Consider the following 22,434-nt stretch of genomic DNA (forward strand, 5'->3'; position numbering starts at 1 on the left):
GTATTTATAAAAGCAATGGGGAATTCTGAACTATTAATATCACTTATCAAAGTGATAAGTGATACTTATCAGCATCAAAGAAAATAGTAAATAAACACACCAAACAGAGGCCATATAGTGAAAACATTATATTATAACATGCTTTTCCAATCCAAATATTAAAATTAATACTTAATTTTGAACATATTCTTTAAATTCTACATGCATACTTTTGAGAAACTAAGCTACACATTTAACAGCTCAATACATTCTACTCACACTTCAGAACTTTAAACACCAACAATCTATTAATATAGCTATTACTACGGGACCAATTTGGATAGAGGTTTTAGGTCACTTTTAAGCTCACTTTAAGAGCACCAATCAGTAACAATTATTTTTGCATTGTACTCACAAACACTTGATACAATTTATTTATGTTAAAACAAGTATTTTGTTTAAAAGTGAATGTGTATTAAAGTAGTTTAACGGATAGTACAGGCTTTATTCCAATTTGTTATTAAACAGCCTGTTTTTTGGGAATATCTACGTCTACTTTTCAGTGATCTGTTCCAACATTACTACCAGGTACTTTTTCAAATTATTAGAATTATTTTTTTTCAAAGGGAGGAATAATCAAATTCCAGTCCGTACATCTTATAAATACTTTACATCTAACACACACAGCTCTACAGTTCATGCAGTAGGCAGTGTCTAGAAAACCAAGTACTAAATCTCAAAAACATTTAAATAGCTATTTAAACACAGTGTCGTCTAGATTTTTTTTTTTTGTAAGAAAAGTAATCTGTAAACATCTTTACCTTTAATTCATGCTTGGTAAATTTGCTGTGGTCATTGTGGAAGAAGTGAGTAAGACTTTATAACCATTTGTGAAGTGGGTCCATCTTTGCAAAAATATTACATTCCATGGGTAAAGAACAAGTCTTCATATTACCATGTGGTACAAATTTGTGAAATCAATTTCTGTATTTAAAAACATAAAACAAAGACTACTAAGCAGTCCAAAACTGTTGTAGCTAAATATTCTAAATACGAGCCAACAGTACTACACTAAAAATGTCCAAAAATAAGGCCTCTGAAATAAATATTTCCATTCTTTAAAAAAAGACATAATAAATGTACATCACATGGTCAGTGTGCATATAAAAGTCATCGGTTTAAACCATTCTGGAGGATGTATCTGAAGTAAAATGACCTAGGTTCTGCTTCTGTCGACGTCCTCTATTGTTTTTGGGGCATTTTCTGTTGAGGAGGAAGAGAAGAGAAGGAATTTTGTTAAATAAATTTCAAAGGTTCCTACAGTAATATACATCACACATAAAGCCATATTTCGTGCAGTTACAAGGAAAGGCAACACGATGCTATTTGGTGCAAGACAAAGTGAGGATGAGTATGATGGCAGGTTGCTATCTTCCCTGTGATGCTGGGAGTTGGGGGGATCAGACATACAATTAACAGTAGAGAGACGCAAAATTAATTTCCAGTGTACTACTGCACATGCTTAGAGAGAAATGCCCATCCACCCAGAGTGGCAATTCCCTAGCTACAGTGACTGATAACATAAGAAACCTATGACAGTAGAAAAGATCTTGACCTGTGTGCTTTTTCTGAGCATTGTGACACTCCCAAAAAAGAGAAGAAAAGCTGAAAAGAAGAAATTGGCAAGAATTCGGCATTATTAACCTCAGATATGAGCACACTGGAATGCCCACTGATTTTAGACAGGGACTTAAAAGGGATTGCTCCACACCCTGCCAGGGCACATCACAGAACCCCAGAGGGAAGAATGAGATAGTCCTTGATTCTGCTCTCATTTTATGACAAATGTTTCTCCATTGTGGAGCAAATCTCATTGCATTGTAACTGCACTTCTCCCCACACTTTGTAAACTTTGCTCTTACTATGCACAAGGTGCTATGTTACACAAAGTAAAGAGGCTGAAATGAATTCTGGCAATTTTGAGTTTGGGCCTTATTAATGACTAGCTATTCAACCTCAATTTTCCTTAATGGAAAGAAAGTCTTAGAATAATGAATGCTTCTACTATAATGTTCCACATTTTTATCCAATTTCAGAGAACTGCTTTGCCTTAGCTTAAAAGCTTTAATAATAATACTTCCACTTTGTGGTATGGTTTTTAAAAGATTTTAACTCACTCATCCTCATAAAAATAATTTTAGGTAGACAGAGCTGAAATCATACCCATTTCATAAATGAGGAAACTAGCTGAAAGGTCAAGAAACCTTCTTTAACCATCACTAATCATCATGACTTTGGAAAAGCCCCAGCTTCTTGGGGCCATGGAATTTTCTTCTATAAAATAAAGGGCGCTTCGGCTAGTATGATATTTGAGGTTACTGCCAATCTATGATTCTATGAGTCTAAAAACACACAAGAATAGCCTCAGCATCAAAGAAGAAAATGTGACTCACAGAGTCTTGATAAGTGGGTCAGTAGGAACATCCTTTTAAAGGAAGATTCCTTGCAACCAACAGCCACCACAGGAGAGATAACAGTTGTCCCATAATGGACTGTGGGGGAGAGGCACTCCTTAAAAATTCAATGGTGTTAAGTCCAAGTACATAACTGTAATATTCCAAATGCAAGATAACAAGACATTCTGGGTGGGGAGGGAGATTACCACAACAAAAAGCCTCGAGGAGGAATCTGTGATAAACACACTGAGATGACCCCACAGTCATGAAAATAGTGGATAATGAAGAGTCAGTGTCACTGTCCAAGAGGCTGAGAAGGCAGAAAATGGATCTTGGGTGTAAACTCAAAGGTAACAACCTAACAAACATCTTCCAGGTAATGTTAATTTAGTAGTGGGGGATAATAGCACACTGAGAGCAGAAACACATAGTGGGATAAAAGGCTAGAGTTTTAAAAGGGGTTGCCTAGCTCTCTGACCTTTTCAACAGAAACACAGTTTCCTCACTTCTCTAAGAAAGGAACTGAACTCAAAGCCACTTTTCAGTGCCTCCATCCTATGATCCTTCAAGAGTACAACACAGCCCAGTCTCAAAAGTCTTCCCTTTACCTATTTCTTTCTTTCACCTTTCAAATAATTTATCGTCCCATTCTTGCTTTGCTTTACTAATATCTTAAATGATATCCCCCTATGAGGCTATTTCAATGAATTTTGCATGGTCCTTTGATTAATGCTCTGGAAAAATGGTTTATACCAAATCCCCTTGCCCCTGCTCAAAAATCCTAAACTGCTTTAAAATCAAGTTTGAACTCTGACCCCATACAATGGTCATACCTGGCAAACCTACTTCCCAACATGACTGAACATGGACCCACCTCTTGATGACACAGTGGAAAGTAGAATGATTCAAGAATCAGAATGTACTGAATCCAAACCCAGGCATTTGCACTTACTACTTGGATGACTACAGGCAAACTAGTTAACCACTGAGCCTGTATTAAATGGCCACAGTCAGCCCCGCTGTTGATTATTTTTTTCCTATCTTCTCTTCCTTTTGTCATTATTTGTTATGTCACTATGTCCCTACTTTGATCTACTGCCCAATTTTATACTCAGTAGTCTTGCCTAAGGGCAGGTTATCTGTCTGGTGGAATAAAGCACACTGACTTTAGTGCCTGAATTTCATAAAAAAATATTACTCAGAGAACATTTTTCCATCATTTCTAGATTTATCATATCAGCTCCAGACGGCTCAGACTACTAAAGGTCTGGCTCTATCCACGTCTTGGATAAAAGGGCCATACATACAATATGGCCTACCAATATTTGTATTTGATATGTTCCAACCCTCTGCCCAGAAAAATGCAGGAAAGAACAAAGATGGCATTTCTGGAACATCTGAACCAAACCTGAAAGGAGGTAAAGAAGAGGTGAACAAGAAGAAAGACAAGGGCAGGTACAGCAGTATAGGTTTGTAATCCTAGCTACTCAAGAGGCAGGGATTGGGAGGATAACAGTTCAAGACCAGCTAGGGCAAAAATGTTAGTGAAGCCCTGTCTCAGCCTATACACACCTCAGTTGGGTGTGGTGGCATCTGTCTATAATCTCAGCTACGTAGGAAGTATAAATAGAAGGATCGAGATCCAGGCCAGCCCAGGCAAAAAGAACATGACCCTATCCAAAAAAATAACTAAAGCAAAAAGGGCTAGGTGTGTGGCTCAAGTGATAGAACACTTGCCTAACAAGCAGGAGGTCCTGAGCTCAAATCCCCATCCCCTCCAAACCCCCCACCCCCTCCAAAAGAGGAGGAGGATGAAGAGGAGGAGTTTGGAAAGCAGCCATTTTATGCCAACCATGCTCCAAATAAGCCCTTTAATGATAAATGGTTTTATTTACAACAGTATTTTAAACCTATTCCTTATCACTATAACCTAGAATATGATGTAATGTTAAGACAATGATGTAATAAGCAAAGTAGTTTTACCCTTCCTCTCTGATTTACTTTCTTGTTAATTTACCATGGATGAAGTACATTCTCAGGGCATGAAACACATTACAATGCTTCAGGGCTTAAAATATGTCTGCATGGCTCTTCTGTGCATGTGTTGACCATTCTAGACTCTGTTATTACCATTATTGTCCTTGAATGCAGTGCTCATAGCACACCATTCTAAGATCCCTAAATTCCTTTATTTCACTGACTGTTCTCATATTCTTTCTGCCTCTAGCCCCAAGAATGAGTTCTTACTCATATTCTAAAGAAGCAGAACAGAGGGAAGTCAGACTCACATGAAAATAGCAGGGAACTGACTGACCCTAGAATTTTTTCCTAATGGACTGGTAGATTTAAGGCACCTGTCATTTTGGGTATGCTTCAAGGTTTTCATCCATTTTAACAGCTACCCGCCTCCAGTTCAAAGCTGACATTTCTTCCGTGGTTACCTACCTTGTGATACACATGACAATTGCTACTATAATGGCGATCTGTACAGCTCCAATAATGGCTGCAATAAGAACATGAGTGAGCTTCTGCCTGCTTGGCACTACATAGAGAATACTAAAGTCTGTCTTTTCACAGCGCTGTCCAGTGTAACCAGATTCACACCTGAAAAAGAAAAAAAAGGAATTCCTATGACAATTATAACAGTATATGTTACCAGATTTCTAAAATAAAAAATGCAAAAGAAGAAAGAAATTTAAATAAGAATAGAAAATCATCTTACCATCACCTGGAAAAAAAAACCCTATGTATTTTTTACAGTCTTTCTGACATGCCTATTTTATATGGTGTTTCTTTTACCTTTTATTAAATCACATTAATTTTAAAGTTGCCAAACTGTCTTTATCACCATCATTTTAAAATACAACCACAATATTCCATCCAGTGACTATAATAAGTTAACTTACCTGGTCTCCATTCTAAGATATATTATCAGTTGTTTTCAATTTTTCACAAGTATAAATTACATGTGATAAGTATCTTGTGAATGTGAACTTTTCTATTTGGAGTTATACCAGGCTACATACCTACAAATGAAGTTACTGAATAAACAGGTACAATCCTTTACAGTTCTATGAACACGGCACCAAATAATATCCAAGATACTTTTCAGTGTACAAAGCATAAATATTTAATATTCAGGGGGAGATGGAAATAAGTTATTAATGACAACCAGAGCAAAGCAGTCAAGTTGATGCTAGTCATATAAATTACCTGAATTCCAAATAAAAGTACATACAAAGGCAATACCATTTACTGATGATGATAATTTGACAGGGGAAACATTTAAGATATTTAACAGAAAGTTTGTATTTTAGGCTGACAAAGTGGAATGTATAAATTAACCAGGCTTCAGCCAGAACTGATGAATAAAACATGTGAAAACTAAGGGCAGGGTATGTATTTATTACTGGCCTACTCCTCGTAACAGAAAGATTTGAGGCAGTTTATCATAAAGCACACATAAAAACAATAATAACAGAGGAAACCTGGGTGAAGGGAAACAGGGAAACCAGTGTGACATGAGTTTACCAACGGAGTTCCTAAAGTTCCTAGACACCTGCCAGAAGGCTTCACATTGGTTCAAAGCTTCCCAGCAGACAAAACAAACATATGGGCAGATACATAGGTCATGGGATAGAATTGAGGACCCAGGAATAAACACATACATCTTGGTCAACTGATTTTTGACAAGGAGAAAGAATAGTCTCCTCAAAAAGTGACGCTGAGAAATCAGGTTCCCGCATGCCACAGAATGAAGCTGAACCTCCTCCTCACAATGTAGCCCTGAGAGCACAGACCTAGATGTAAGAGGCAAAGCTACAAAACTCCCACAGAAACATAGGAATGTATCTTCTGACCTTGTATTTGGCAATAATTTTAAAGATATGACACCAAAAGTAACAATAAATATAAGAACAAAGATAAATGTGACTAAATGAAAATAAAGCTCTTTTGTGCTTAGGGGCATTATAAAGAAAGTGAAAAGGTAAACTACAAAATAAGAAAAAAAATTTGCAAATTGTGCATTTGATGAGGGATTTATACTCAGACATACAAAGAACTAATACCAAAATGACCCCCCTCAAAAAAATACTCACACCAATTAAGAAATGGGCAAAGGATCTATATAGACATTTCTCCCAAGAAGATACACAAACAGTCAATAAACACATGCTTAACATCAGTAGTGATGTGAAAATGCAAACTAAAACCACAATAAGCCAGGTACGGAGATACACCTGTAATCCCAGCACTCTGGAGGCTGAGGCAAAAGGAGGACAAGTTCGAGGCCAGTTCACTGGGCTACATAGTGAGTTTGACATCAGCCTGGGCTACACAGCAAGTCTCTGTCTCAAAAAAAGCCAACCAAAAAACAACAAAATTTATAACCACACAAAAAAGATACCATTTCACACCCATAGTACTGCCTCAATCAAAAAGTAAGGTGATTATTTATGCCAGTGAAGGTACTATAGAGAATGTAAAATAGGGCAGCTACTTTGAAAACAGTCTTTCATTCCTTTAAATGTTAAACAGAGTTATCACTTAGGCCAGCAATTCTACTCCTAGGCACTTACCCAGTGAAATTAAAAACTTGCAAACAACTGTTCACAGCTGCATTACTCATAATAGCCAAAACGTGCATACAATCCAAATGTTCATCAACTGGTGATAGATTGAAAAGTGTATTATCCACATTACAAAATAGTATTCAGCCATAAAAAGAAACAAAGTGCAGGTACATACTACATTAAGGATGAGCCTTAAAAACATTATGCTAAGAGAAAGACGCCATACACAGACACAGAAGACCACATAATATGATTTCATTTATATGAAATGTCCCAAATAAATAAATCTGTGCAGACAAAAAAAATAGATTAGTGGCTGCCTAGGGCTGGGGTAAACAGGAAGATTTGGGAATAATAACTAATATGGGATTTCTTCTTGAGGTGATAAAATGTGCTAAAATTGATCATGATGATAGTGCATGTGTAAAACCACTAGGAGGGCAGGGAAGGGAAGAGAAGGAAGAGAGGGAGGGAGGATGGATCACTGACACAAAAAGCAATCTTCATAAAGTAAGATCAAGCAAGTTGTTTCAAAGACACATATTTACTACTATTATTAAACTCAAAGAAACTTTGTCCCATTGGTCCTCATTTAAAGAGGGCACCTTCTAATATAGAAAACAGCATCCTCAATAACACAGCCGCAGTAAATTCGGTAATATAATAATGTCTCAGAGGACCTTTAAAATAATGTCCTTCATGGTAGGCTAATGGCCTGAAGCCAAAGCTCAGTAAAATCAAAACAGTTCCATAGAGCGCTTTAACAATGCCCTAGATATGCAACTCAGACAGTTCAGCTTAATCCACAGATTAAAATCAGAATATCGAGAAGAATCTTTGGCCATATATTATTCAAGTAATCCTCCCTGGGTATTACTTTCAGCAACCATCATATTCTACAAATGTCCAGACTATTTCTTTCTCTGTTATTAAAGACACAACATCCAGGGGATAAATCCACCACCATCTTTTCCTTCATTCCACACACCTTCATTCACTCTCATGGCTTCATATGCTGAATCATTCACTTACCTATTTAGCATAGTTACTGAGCACCTGCTGTGTTGCAGGTTTTAGTGTAGTGAGCCTTTGGGACGTAAGTTAACAAAAGAGATAAAGATCCCTGTTCTGCTTACCCTCTAGTAGAAAGGAGTCAACACCATTAAAAGGTATTGTGTGTGTGAGAGAGAGAGAAGTGTGTTGAGGGAAACTGTGATGCCATGTATGGGTCAGAAAAGAAGGTGTCAGGTATCTACTGGAAATGTAAAGGAGGCACATTTATCTAAATTGAAGCTCTGTGGCTGGATGGAATCACTAAGGAAGAGGACTAGACTGAACCTTGATGTACCACAACCTGCAGAGGTCAGAGAGCAAAGGAGGAACCAGCCAAGAAGACTGGTATGTCCATCAAGGTAGGAGAAAACAGGAGAGAGTATAATCCTAGAAGTCCAGTGAAGAATGCACAGCATATAGGAAGGAGCAATCAATTATGTCAAATGCTACTGCCCATTCAAAAGTGATTTAAGACTAAGAATTAACTACTGACTTCAGCAACGAGAACAGTCTCTGTGGAAAGTTAGGGACAAAAGCTTATTGGGGTGGGTTCAAGAAAGACAGAAAGTGAAAACTAGAGACAACCTACAGACAGCTCTTTCAAATTCTTCTACAAAAGAAAGGAATGGGGCTGGGGACATGGCTCAAGTAGTAGAGCATTCCCACAGCAAATATGAGGCACTAAGTACAAACCCAAGTGCCACCAAAAACAGAAAAAAGGAATGTGGCTAATAAAAATGATAATGAGTTTTTCCCCAAGATGAAAGGAATAAAAATATTTGTAAAATATATTAAATCAAGGTGTGATATGGAGGAAAAGGGAGAGAACTGGTGAGATGAGAGTAACAATCTGTGGAAGTTCTCTTCATACTGCTTCAGTTTTCTCAGTGAACTTTCAAACAGAATTATCAGTGGAGAGTAAAGATGAGGGAGGACAGGAGATACTGACAATCTGAGGAGGGCTAAAGGTAAACATCAGCCTTCCAGGACAGAAGGAAGACGAATGGACTATAGTCATTCTGTGGTGATTAGAAGCAGGAAGAACCTACTTTGAGACCTCATGGCACAGGTCAGTGAGACAAGTTAAACTGGTGGCATGCTTTTCAACAGCAGCCATGTTCAACTGCTTGGGTATCAGTGTGTGGTAGGTAGGAAGCTGGAATGAATCAAGACTATAGTTTTGTCAAGTGAGTATGATGATACAAGAGGCACATACAAGAATTAACTACAATAAATGATCATGATGGCATCCAGCAGGTGAAAGACACTGAAAAGGTGACAGGGTCAATAAACTGAAGGATTACTAGGTTAGAAGGATTGCTAGGTAGAACTAGAAGGGATATGCTAGAGATGGAATTATTCTCAAAGGTATGAGTTCTTAAACCACAATAATCCTAAAGAAACCTTTAAAGCATACTGGAAATTCCTAAGTGGATATCCTACAGGTACCTTAGACCAAGCTTGTTAAACTTAATACAGTTTGAATTTTCTTCAAACTGCTTCTTTCTTCCTAATGAATTTCTTACTCAATTTTGCCTAGCCAGCAACCCAGAAGAACCTTGACTCTTCACTCTCCCCCATACCCAAGTGATCACCAGTATCTGCAGATTGAACTATTTGTTATCTATGTGATCCATATACTTATCTCAGCCCCAGGACAACTCTGTTACTTAATTCAGGCTCTCACTTTTTTTAATTTTTTTGATGATACTGGGGTTTGAACTCAGAGCCTCCTCTTACTGGGCAGGTGCTCTACCACTTGAGCCACACCTCCAGCCCTACTTACTTCTTACTAAGTCTCACTTTCAGACTTCTAATCCATTTTCCATAATGCTACCATAGTGTCTTTCAGTAATACCACTGTTACTAAAAATCCTACAACAGCTTCTCACTGCCTTTAAACTAAGGGCCATGTTCCTAGGATAACACACATGTTCCTGTAAAATCTGACTCCTCCTCTGACAAAGTCCCCCTTTCAGGCTGAAGTGCCTTTTCTGAAGTCCCAAAACATCTCATGTATATCTATGCATGATAGCATATTTCCGATTATATTTTAGCTACTTATTATTTGTGGGTCTCCTCCACCAGACTGCATGGTTTTCTGAAAGCAAGATCCCTGCACTCCTGCCATATTCAAGTTTAACACCCCACTGCCAAACAGAATTTGCTATAAAGGAAGCAAACATATAAATGAACAAATCAATGGTGGGATAATGATAGAAGAGTTCAATCTAATAATGGGACTATGGCTGAAGGTGGTTCATCCCTGGTTGTTTACTAGGGGCATGTGATATTCTTATAGACTAAAGGAAAGACTAGCTGCTTTCTTGGAGTTCTACATATGTAGGAAAGAGATTCTTTAGCAGTTAAGAAGCTCCTCTGATCTGGGAAAGTTGGTAATCATCATGTCATTTAAAAAATATTTAGCAACTACTTGCTGGGCTAGGTCCTACAACAGTAGGCATTGACAAGACAGTGGTTAGTAGAATAGCCTCTGATGTAACAGGCTTACAGTCTAATAGCAATTGCTATTTATTAAATACATACTATATAGCAGATATAATACTCAAAGTAAACACTTTACATATACTAACTCATCTAATTTTAACATGAGATAGGTGCTATTGCTATTCCAATTTCAGAAATGAAGAAAATGAAACTTTCAAAGGACATACAGACAATAACTGGCCAACTCAGCCAGTTATCAGGCTGTCTCAACCTGATTCCACAGCCTCAACCAGCACTCCGGGGATTAATCCCAGGGCCTTGCACTAGCACTTTAACTACCCCCACAGTGCTTTTGTTTTTATTTTGTTTTTGAGACAGGGTCTTACTAGCTTTGCCAGGGCTGGCTCAAACTCTCAATCCTACTGGCTCTACCTCCTGAATAGCTGGGATTATAGGCGTACAACACTATACCTGGCACCATTCAAATCTCTGATTATCAATTAGTAAAATACTACAAAGTGGCCTTGCATCATATACTTTCAGAACATCATCCTCTCTCATCCTTCATGTAGCTGTCTTGAATGATGTCCCATTTCAAGAGGACAAGAGAACCCAAGACCCTGTCAAGACAGCTTTGTGGGCAAACATGAGGAATCCACTGTGTGATTTAGTTTCTAACCTGGTGTGTTCTTTTTCATACAGCTATTTCGGGTTTGGGGGCAATATTGGGGTTTGAACTCAGGACCTCATGTTTACTAGGCAGGCACGCTACCACTTGAGCCATGCCCCCTCTCCCCCAGTCCTTTTGTGTTTTGGTCATTTTTGAGAGAGAGTTTCATGCTTTTGCCCCAGCCAACCTGGACTACAATCCTCCTACTTCTACCTCCAGCATAGTTGGAATGATAGGCATGCACCACTATGCCCAGCATTTTTTAATTTGTTGAGATGGGGTGCCATGAACTTTTTGCCTAGGCTAGACTCAAACCACAATCCTCCTGATCTCTGCCTCCCAGGGAACAGAATTATAGGCTTGAGCCATCATGCTGGCCTATAAAACTGTATGTTTTAAATGCTTAGGAAAAAAGAGTCAGAGGAAGATATCTCCTTCAAAGACAATGAAAACTTTCAACCAGGAAAAAAGTCAAAGACTTAACACAAAACTATTCAACCATTAACAGCTAATCATGGTATTTGTTTGGCAGTACTGGTATTGAACTCTTAAACCTCATGCTTGCTAGGCAGGGGCTCTACTACATGTGCCACTTTGTCAGCCCTTTTCTGTGTTGGATATTTTCAAGCTAGGATCTTGAAAACTATTTGCCCGGGCTGGCTTTGAGCTGTGATCCTCTTGATCTCCGCCTTCTTAGTAGCTAGGATTAGGCGTGAGCCACCAGTGCCCAGCTACATTTGTTTACTTAAAACAAAAAGAGGGGAGAAATAAGGAATATCTCTCCATGCTTTGATGTTTCCACAGAAAGGAAAAAGGATTCTGACCCAACTCTCAGAGGCAAAAGAGAAGACAACGACAGCAATCTCCCCTGTGTGGAGCCCTGATGTAGCTAACTAGACCAACCTGGGGTAGAGGCTGAGCCCCTGGCAGCAAGAGCAAGAAGCAGAATCACTTAGTAGATACAGAGCAGCAAAAAAAAGAAAAGCACTAAGACCACTAGGCTCAGCATCAGACAATCTAAGGTATAGTTTTTTCCCCCGCTCTTTTACTAACTTACTGTGACCTTGAACAAGTTACATAACTTCGTTGGAATCAGGGAGTTGAAAATTTGCACCCTTTCCACTTCCATCTCTCACTTCACACCTGGTTCTTCATCCCCACTCCCTTATTTTTAGAAATCTATTTTAGCATAGATTTTGAGCTATAGTTCCCTATTCTTAATATATTTTTCAGTCCCTCTACCACCTTGTGACAGATTGCCTAAAGACCAAAATAGTATAGGATTGTGGCATATTTGTTTTTCTTATATTTAAAAAGATGTAACATTATATTAAAGATGCTAAGCCCATAATCTCAAAATCCTAATAAAATACATGTTTTGTTTTTCATATTTCTTGCCAGGGTTTATATATATAATGTTGCTAGCTCATGCTTTACTTATCTACTTCAGATAAACACTACTTTTTGATTCTCTTTAGTCCGTATTTCACCATCTTCTATAAAGTAGCAACCATGATGGAAACAATTTCTCACCACTGATCTGGAGGCACTGACTTACCTACAAGAAGCCTTCTGAGTAGAATAGATGAACTCACATTTCCCATGGATGCAGTGTCCATTGAGGTTTTCGGGGCAAGGCATGTGGTTTCCAATATAAACATCTTCTCTTTGATCACTAGCATCTTAAAAGAGCATAAATGAGGTCACTGAATAGTGAGAAGAAAACTGAAAAATATATACTTGTCAAAGGTTTTGAAATAACAAATAATTTTACCCTCTGTAAATCACCTGCTGGGAAATTTAGACAAGAGATTAGTCAGGTAGGAGGATGGTTGGGATCCAAGGTCCCTTCCAATTTCCATTATGCCAAACACAGCAGGTAGATGATTTAGATTCAAAGCATTTAAGAATGTTTACAGGATTGATCACTATGAGCTTCTGCTGTGTAAAACAATAATGTGCCTAAGAAAATGAGACATCTTTGCTCTAAAAGCTAAATACCAGGTCAGGTCTAGAAGAAAGTTCACCTCTGTGAGGGGGTTGGTATATATGGCACTGGTTCTAGGGCATGAAGTCCTCACTCACTTGGGGCCTATGAAACTGAGCAATCATGTTCAACTAACAAGGCCACAGGTATGACATTTTACCTCAAAATGGTTTTCTGGCAATACTGGGGTTTAGGGCTCCATGCTTGCCCTGCCTCTAGCCCTGCCTCAAAATGTATATATTTCCAACACACTAACTTAATTTATGCCTACAAAGAGAACTGAACTAGAAGTCAGGAAACTGAAGACATAAAATCCCAATTTAAAAAATGTCTTTGCTACTTCATGACCATGGTCAAATCACTTCCTCTCCCTGAAAGAACTGAATGACATCAGTGCTGTATAACAGCCATAGGAGACACATATGTAATTTTACATTTTCTAATAAAATGAAACAGGTAAATTAATTTTAATTACATAGTTTAACTAGATTTGCCCAACAAATATTACCATTTTTATACATTATCAATATAAAAATTAAGATAATCTTACATTCTTTTTAAAGTAAGTCTTTAAAATCTGGTATTTTTATGCTTACAACACATCTTAATTCTGACAAGGCACATTTCAAGTGCTCAGTAGCCATGTGTGGCTTGTAGTTACTATCCTTAATAACAGCACAGAACCGATAACTAATTTGTTGATCTACTGATCACCTTCCACAGGCCAAATACTCTGGAAGGCACTGAATTAAGCCATATGCTGACCTCAAAGGATTTACACAGTCTCCTCCAGCTCCTACACTATAATTTTGCTGTTGCAAAAGAAACCAAGCCCTCCTTTGCAATGCTATAACCATGGAGTACCTTCTGCCCTGCTACAACAGTCATGATACTGTGGGGTAGCTAATTGGGTTTTTAAACAGGTCTACCATAAAACTTCAAGGTCCTTGAGAATCTAAACATTTATGTTATTCATTTCTGTATAACTTTTAACACTTAAAACGCAATCTATACAATGAATGAACTCTACAGTCAAGACTGCCTAGGTCTAAATCCTGGTTAAAATACTCCCTAACTCTGTGGCCCAAAGGCAGTTACTCATCATTCATGGCCCTCTAGTTCCTCATCTGAGAAATGAAGATAATCAATAGCATGCATTTCTCACAGGGCTGTTTTGAAAACTAAATGAGATAATTATATTTACTATATCAATTGGTATTTAAGTTTATGCACAAATTAAAACACATAGCAAACAATAAGTACTTAATAAATATTGCCAACTATTAGTCCAGGCTCAGTAAGTGTTACACAAATGAATTCTAATTTTTACTTGTCAATAAACTATACTATAAATATCAATTTTATAGGCTAGAGGTGAAGTTCAGTGTGCTTGCCTAGCATGTATGAAGCCCTGGGTTCTATCCCAGCACCACCAAAGAAAAACTTTTTTTTCAGTTTTACATGTTAAAAATCCTTTACTGAGAGAAAAAAATAATTTATGAATTCCGTCATCATTGATTGCCACTGACAAAATAATTAACCAAATGAAGGACTCAAGTGTCAAAGCATAAATAGTTAATAGAATGTGTAAACCTTTATTTCGTGGAAAAGAACTGCTGTTAGCAGTCTGTGTTGCACAACAGAGGCTAACACTTAATTAAAAGAGCTTTAGTTTATAAATACTTGTGATCAAAGCAGAAGATATTGCTCAAGCAATAGCATTGATGAGAAATAGTTTAATAGAAACTATCTAAAATAAATGTACTTCTCTTGCCACCTCTTCAAACTAAAAATGCCATTCTCCACTCCCAATCAAGCCTAAGTGACTGCAGGAAGTAGCCATCGCCCTGTATCACATCACTGGAGAGCATGGAACTTTCATAGGGGATACTATGAGAGTACACAATAATGTACTAAAGAGAGTGAGAGCATGTACCAACCTATAATAATAAAATCCTACAGCGGGTATAACAGTAGGACCACAGAGCTCTGTAGAGTACAATAACATACTAATCTACCATAAGAAAGTTCTATAAATGGCAGGCAACTTCAGGAGTAATGCAGAGCTGAAAGCTACTAAATTATAGGGTTTTGAGAAATTAATATACAAAGTATGGCACCAATAAACATTTACTGAATAAGTTAATGAAAGAATGTGGTATCAAGTTCATAGATAAAAGTGAAGCTGTATGAAACATGACCATTTTCAGTAAGGCTTTAAAGTCTGGCTGACACAGCCCAAATTCAGCATTCCACTTAATGACAGTATTATTCAAACCATTATACTTACATGCTATTCTGTGCACAGCCATAGGCTCAGCTAAACTACAAAGGATATAAAGAAAAGCCCTCAAGAAGCTTATAATCAATTTAGGAAATCACCATATACACAGGAAAAGTTAAAAAGCATAAGAGGTCACTATGTGGCAGGATATAATTAAACACCGCTAAGTGCTAGAGAAGCTCACATTCAATTTTAATTCAATTTGCAGCAGGCCAAATTACTTAGAAAAGAACTTATAGACAGGATAAGACTCAAGTCAGGCCTCTAAGCAAAAGCAGGTTTAGATAATGGAATGGTGGAAGCAAAGGGGAAGGTACAATGCACAGAGCCTTCTCAAGAACAAGAAGCAGGTCAACCGAGCAAGAGAGGTACATTGAGACTGTGTGTAAATCAAAGCTGGAAAAGCAAGTTGAAACCAAATTATGGAAAAATATGAGTGCCAGGTAAGAAATGTTTTTAGACATACAAATAAGGAAGACACTGAAGGCCTTCTAACAGGAGAACAGCACAACAAAAGCTGTTATTTATTTAAAAAAAAAAAAACTTCAATTGAGAGTGGTTGGCTAGAGTCGATGGTTATGGGGAAGAGGAAGTAACTGGGTGTGAGGTTTCTTTTAAAGGTGATGAAAATTAGATAGATTAGATAATTAGATTATGGTAACATTTAAAACTCTGTAAATATAAAAAACTACTGATAAACTTAGCCAAGGAAATACTGAACAAAAAGAGCAGCACTAGAGGTATCACAATACCTGACCTCAAACTATACTATTGACCCATAGTAATAAAAACAGCATGGTACTGGCACAAAAATAGATATGAAGACCAGTGGAACAGAACAGAACATTCAGATATGAATCCACACAGCTACACCCACCTGATTTTTAACAAAGGTGCCCAAAACATACAATGGAGAAAAGACAGCATCTTCAACAAATGTTGCTGGGAAAACTAGGTATCTGCATGCAGAAAACTGAAACTAAATCCATGTCTTTCACCCAGCACAAGTATCAACTCAAAGTGGATTAAAGACCTCAATATAAGATCTGAAACTGTGAAGCTGGTGCAGGAAAGAGTACTGAACACACTGGAATTAATAGGCATAGGCAATGACTTTCCTAAAGAGAACTCAGATGGCTCAGTAGCTAAGAGAAGGGACTGACAAATAAGAAGGATTGACAAATAAGAAAGGATTGACATGAAATTAAAAAGCTTTTGCACAACAAAAGAAATGGTCACCAAACTGAAGATTCCACCTCACTCCTGTTAGAATGGCTACCATCAAGAACATAAACAACAACAAATATTGGCAAGGATGTGGGGAAAGAGGAACCCTTATACACTGTTGGTAGGAATGTAAATTATCACATTCACTATGGAAAATAGTATGGAGGTTAAAATAAAAATAGAACTGCCATATGATCCAGAATTCCACTCATAGGGATATACCTGAAGGAATGTGACTCAGGTTACAATAAAGGCACCTGCACACCCATGTTTATTGCAGCATTATTTACAATAGCTTAGCCATGGAAACAGCTAAGATGCCCACTACTGATGAATGGATTAAGAAAATGTGGTATTTATATACCACATTCTAAATAGAATTTTATTCCGTCACAAAGAAGAATGAAATTTTGTCATTTGCATGTAAATGAATGGAAGTGGAGAGCATCATCTTAAGTGAAGTTAGCCAGGTTCAGAAGGCCAAAAGCTGCATGTTTTCTCTCATATGTGGAATACAGACCTAATACAAATACAGCAATATTATGAAAAGCAGGTCATGCTAAGGGGAGATCACATACGAGGGAAGGAAGGGTAAAAGAAGGAAGTAAAGAAGGTAAATATGGTTGATGTACTACCTATATAAGAATGAATACAGAATACAGAAAAAGTCACAAGAAAACTGTAGCAATCTTAAAACAAAAATGTCATTTTTTTTCTTTTATAAAATCAGAGAACAGGAGGGCAGAACAAGTCCTGTCCTGTCTCGAGGGACTGGTACCAGTGGGAGGGGGTAGGAGGTGGGGAAAGGGCATGGGAGGTTGAATATGGTGCAAATACTGTGTACACATGTAGGTAAATGAAAAATGATACCTGTTGAAACTATTCCAGGAATGGGTGGCAAAAACTGGCTATGGCTAATTTTAGCTTTCATCTCTGTATTGTGGCAAATAAGTTATTTTGTAGATATGATAATTAGATCACAGTTAGAGAAGTGATTTTTTTTTCCAATTTTGATTAGTCTTCATTTGAAAAGGTTGAAAATTGTTTCATTTATTTATTTATTGTTGGTAATAATGGTGTTTCAATTCAGGGCCTTGAGATTGCTAGGCTGCTGCTCTACCACTTTACCTCAACCCCATCCCAGTTTGTTGTTTTAGTTGTTTTTCAGATAGAGTCTGGCATTTTTGCCTGAGGCTGACCTTAGACTATAATCCTCCTAACTGTGTCTTTCATGTAGCTGGGATGACAGTATATGCCACCATGCTTGGCTAATTTATTGAGATATGGTCCTCTAAACTTCTTTTCCCCAGACTGGTCTCAATCCATGGTCCTCCCAATCTGCTTCCCAAGTAGTTAGGATTACAGATGTGTACCACCAAGCCTTGTTTAAAGGAGTTTTAAAGTGTATAATTACTTTCCTTCTAATATTGACCCTATATTGTTGTGAACTTGTTTAATATCATTAAAAAGTCACTGAGAAAAATCACTGAAGCTTGAGAGTTGAATACGAAAAGGGTTATTCATTTCACATACTGCAGCATGCTGCAAGTCAGTGGGCAGGTGGGTGGAGGGAGTGAGTTCAAGTATGATATATTTGATACACTATAATACCTTTTGTAAATGCCACAATGTATCCCCACCTAGAACAACAATAGAAAAAAAAGATGCTCTTAATACAGAATTATGTAATGTTTCTAAATGTGAGCCTAATTATAGGGGATCTAGTAGAGACAATGAAGTAAGCTGAATTCAACTCAAAAAGTGTTAAGCAAATATTATATTCATCAGTATGATAGTTTCTGAAATTTGAGCAATGGCAGAATAAACTATGAGTAAGCACAAAGACCCACTAAGCAACTGAGTAAGTCAAACTAATGCTCAAGAAAGATAAGGATAGAGAACAAATGTGAAGGTTGGCCAAGGTAATATCTGCAAGATAGACATTCCGAAGAAGATTCTGAAAGATAGCAAAGGGACAGAACAGAATTCTGGAACAGCTGGGATTCAAGGGAAAGAACCCCAGGGATTGGGGTCAAAAAGTCCGAATTCTAGTCTTTGATCTGCCATTCTATATGAGCAACAAACTCTCAGTTTCAGCTTCTTCATCTCCAAAATGAGGGTAGCATGAACTAACACAAATAGTGAAAGCAGCTGGCACTTGCTTGTAACTGTTAAATGGATGAAAAACCTACTTATGTCACTGATGAACAATAATATGAAATAGCAAGATGGGTGAACTCACCAACAGTGAGATCTTTGAATAGCCAAGTTACCAAGAGTAAAATCAGAAAGCAAAAGTATCAGCAACAACCATAACAAGATCAATATGAATTTGGGAATCCGGCATTTAATATTCAGCAATCACAGGCACTAGATATTACTGCTCCCAGTTTACAGATATGATTACTGGGGCTCAGAGAAATCAAGCTGCACAGCTTTTAAATGTAGAACAAGTCTGATTCCTGAGCACAAGCTCTTAGCTTTTACACTATGGTTTCACCAAGCTACCCTGGGAGATATGTAAGGGATGGACAAAATCATAATGTCCAAAGCACCTGCTTTCTAAGGTGAGTAAATTAGACAACGTCAAAAAAGGAAAGGTAAAAAGGCTTTAAAGCTTCAATAAAGTGTGGTTTCAGAAGCCACAACAGAGATGCAGCCTCTGCACAGTAAGAACTAGGCACAGAATGACCTATCTAAACAATGCCCTCAGGCAAGTGGTGTCAGGCTCCAAGAACAACAGCTGCAACTGCTGGTGTCTGAACAATGTTTGTGTGTGTGCAGCAGTATGAAAAGTATACTTGGTCACTCAGTCACTCGTTCCACCCACTCACAGAAGCTGTCACAAACAAATTCACCAACAGCAGCAGTGTTTTCACATACAAAGGACAGTGTGGCTCTAAGTGATAATGTTCCCAGACAAAGCATGAGGAGTTGCTCTTAGCAACTGAGTGCACCTGAAAGGTACAAGTACAGCAACATGCGTCAGCAACTATTAGGCTCATTATTTCTATAAGTCGTTTAAGAAATGTAAAATATTCTTTCTTGTTTCCTCTATTCTGCCCTACATCCCAAACTTCATCACTAACATAACCCTCCACATGCCATTCCCTAACCCCAGTCTTCTTGGACCCAATTAAGGAATTTTCTTAGTGTACAAACCAACATCCTCTCCAGCACCTCCCATGCTCTCATTTTCTGAACACCACTACTCTCCATCCCAACCATGACTTTTCCTTTCCCCACTGTGCCAACGAGTCACCTTTTCTAATGTGAATACATTCATCTACCTCCTCAACTATTCCCTTAGAAAATACTTCTTCCAACTCCCTGATGTACCAAGACCACATTACTTCCTAGATCTCCTCTCCTGTCACCTTTTCTTGAAATGCTGGCCACAGTCATGTCCAGACCAGCCTTCCATTCTCTTCCCCCTGCAAATCTCTTCTCGGGAGCCTTCTAACCACCCTCAGCACGATGCGCTGCCTGCTCCATATCACACGCTCAGGCTTCCTTTCGTTAGTCTAGCACCTAGATCATGACTCATCATATGGAAAAGCACATCAAAAGAGCTGGATTGAAATATCATAGTTGCCAAGATTCATGACACTGACATCTCACTAATCTCTGTTATATTTGACCAGTAGGAGAACCGAAGTTTTTAAGACTCAAGAATGAGGTCATAGATGGGGTGAGGGTTGCAATGAGGTGAACCTCAGAAATGAAGTGAGAGTATTTTCTGTAATACAACAGAGCTTTTTAACACTCCAGATTCAGTATTTACTACAAGTTTCGCAATTCCACAGCCATTTTTTTTTTAAATTCCCAGATACTGGGGATTTAAACCCAGGGCCTCATTCATGCTAGGCAAGCTAAGGGCTCCACACTTCCAAAGCTTTCTCACTGATCACCTCCCTTCTACTCTTTACAGCTTCTTATTCCTGCTTTCCACTCTCAAGCACCATCCCAGGTCCCTTGCCTACCTACGCAGCCTTGCCTGTGTATTACAGGCATAAATATTTACTAAGAGCTAGAAATGCTGTGAAAATAAAACAAAACCAAAAAAAACAGCAATAGCGCTACTTTTTGGTCTTTTTTTTTTTTAAACTATTGGAACACTTCTTAAACCTTTCACAATCTGGGTTTCATCTTTATTACTCTAGAGAAACTCGGCCCAAGATCCTCTGCTTTCAAATCCTTTTTCACTGTTTGGTCCTCATTCTCCATTACTCTTCTGCAGCATTTTAAACTATGAGCCATCCTTTCCCAGAGGCTTCTCTGCCACTGTACTATTCTTGGTTTCCTGCCACTCTATCCTCTTTCTGCTTCATCCCATGTTAGGCCTCCTTTATTTCTGCAACTCTGGAAATGTTCTATGTCTATGCTGAGCACTACGGCAGCCATTGGTCCCACACAGCTATTGAATACCTGAAACAGAGCTAGTAAGAATTCATTTCAATTAATTTAAATTTAGGCAGCCACATAGTACCAGTGCTACTGTACTAGACAGTGCAGTGATATATAATCTCTCTTTAATTCTCATGTCTTTTATTAGCTATTATCTCTATATCCAGGTACGCCTCCCAAAATTTATGCTGAACAAAGTCACCAGAATCAATTCCACAAGCACCTCAAATTCCAAAATGCAATTTAATCACCTCCACCATCAACTCCTTTTTCAACCTTACCCCTCCCATCATCTTTAGTTCTATAAAAAAAATCCATTCTCTAAATCAGCTGAATGGAAGTCTTAGTTACTCTTAACTATGTTTCCTATTTAAGCAGATGTTCTCTTAACTGATCTTCCTGCCTTAGTTCCAATGCATACAATAAGCACAATGTTCCTACCAGGTATCACTCATTCAAGTGGTTATCCCTGCAGTCTTTTTTTATTCCACCGAAAAATATTTTCCCCCATTGTCCAAAATAAAGCCTAACTTCCCTAAGGTAGCACAGTCTGATCAAACTATCTAGCATGGCCTTCCACTCCTACCTCCAAAACCCTCTCCTGTCTAGCAAAAAAGCAGGATCCCTTTCCATTCTGCAGTGCATCCTGTCTGTGTCCACATCTCTGCTCCTGCTTTTCTATCCTCCTTAAATAACCTTTGGGTCCTGGTCAAATTCTAACTGTCCTTCAAGATTCACTCAAACTACATCTCCTCTATGACATTTCTCAGATCTTCACCTTCCCTACCAAAGAGTAATCTCATCGTTTCTGAATGCCCATTGCACGTTGTTTTCATTTTTTGTTGTTGTTGTTGTTTTGTGGTACTGGGATTTGAACTCAGGGCTTCATGTTTGCTAGGCAGGACCTCTACTACTTGAGCCACACCACCAGCCCTTTTTGCTCTACTTATTTTTGAAATAGAATCCTGCTTTTTGTCTGGGCCAGCCTGGACTGAGATGCTATTTGTTCTTCCCACTGTTGTCGGGATGACAGTGCACACTGCCATGCCCAGCTTTTTCTGTTGAGATGGGGTCTCGTGAATTTTTACTCAAGCCTCAAACCAAGATCTCCTGATCTCAGCCTCCACATAGGTGGGATGACAGGCATGTGCCACCATGCCCAGCTACTGACTGAGATGGGTTCTCATGACTTTTTGATTGGGTTGGCCTCAAACCTTGCAATTCTCCCAATCTCCATCTCCCAAGTAGCTAGAATTACAGGCATAAGCCTGGCTCTCATTACACTTTTTAACTATAATACATTTATAACAGTTAATTTCTACTTTGTTAGAAGTTACATACATTTCTTA

The 22,434-nt window shown here is 38.2% G+C and overlaps 1 protein-coding gene across 2 annotated transcripts in view; it reads right to left on the reverse strand.

The window, feature by feature from the left end:
* Positions 1 to 113: 113 nt before the first annotated feature.
* Positions 114 to 22,434, reverse strand: part of Tmeff1 (transmembrane protein with EGF like and two follistatin like domains 1) — an 84,519-nt gene continuing 62,198 nt past the window's right edge. For both annotated transcript variants that reach the window (XM_020185519.2, XM_074051364.1), the window contains exons 8-10: positions 12,739 to 12,862; positions 4,881 to 5,039; positions 114 to 1,242 (exon numbers count right to left, since the gene is read on the reverse strand). In XM_020185519.2, coding sequence (XP_020041108.1) covers positions 1,158 to 1,242; positions 4,881 to 5,039; positions 12,739 to 12,862 — 368 coding nt within the window. In that variant the 3' untranslated portion in view covers positions 114 to 1,157. The remainder of the gene's footprint in view (positions 1,243 to 4,880; positions 5,040 to 12,738; positions 12,863 to 22,434) is intronic.

This window comes from Castor canadensis, chromosome 13, assembly GCF_047511655.1.
Source record: "Castor canadensis chromosome 13, mCasCan1.hap1v2, whole genome shotgun sequence".
Classification (NCBI taxonomy): Eukaryota; Metazoa; Chordata; class Mammalia; order Rodentia; family Castoridae; genus Castor; species Castor canadensis.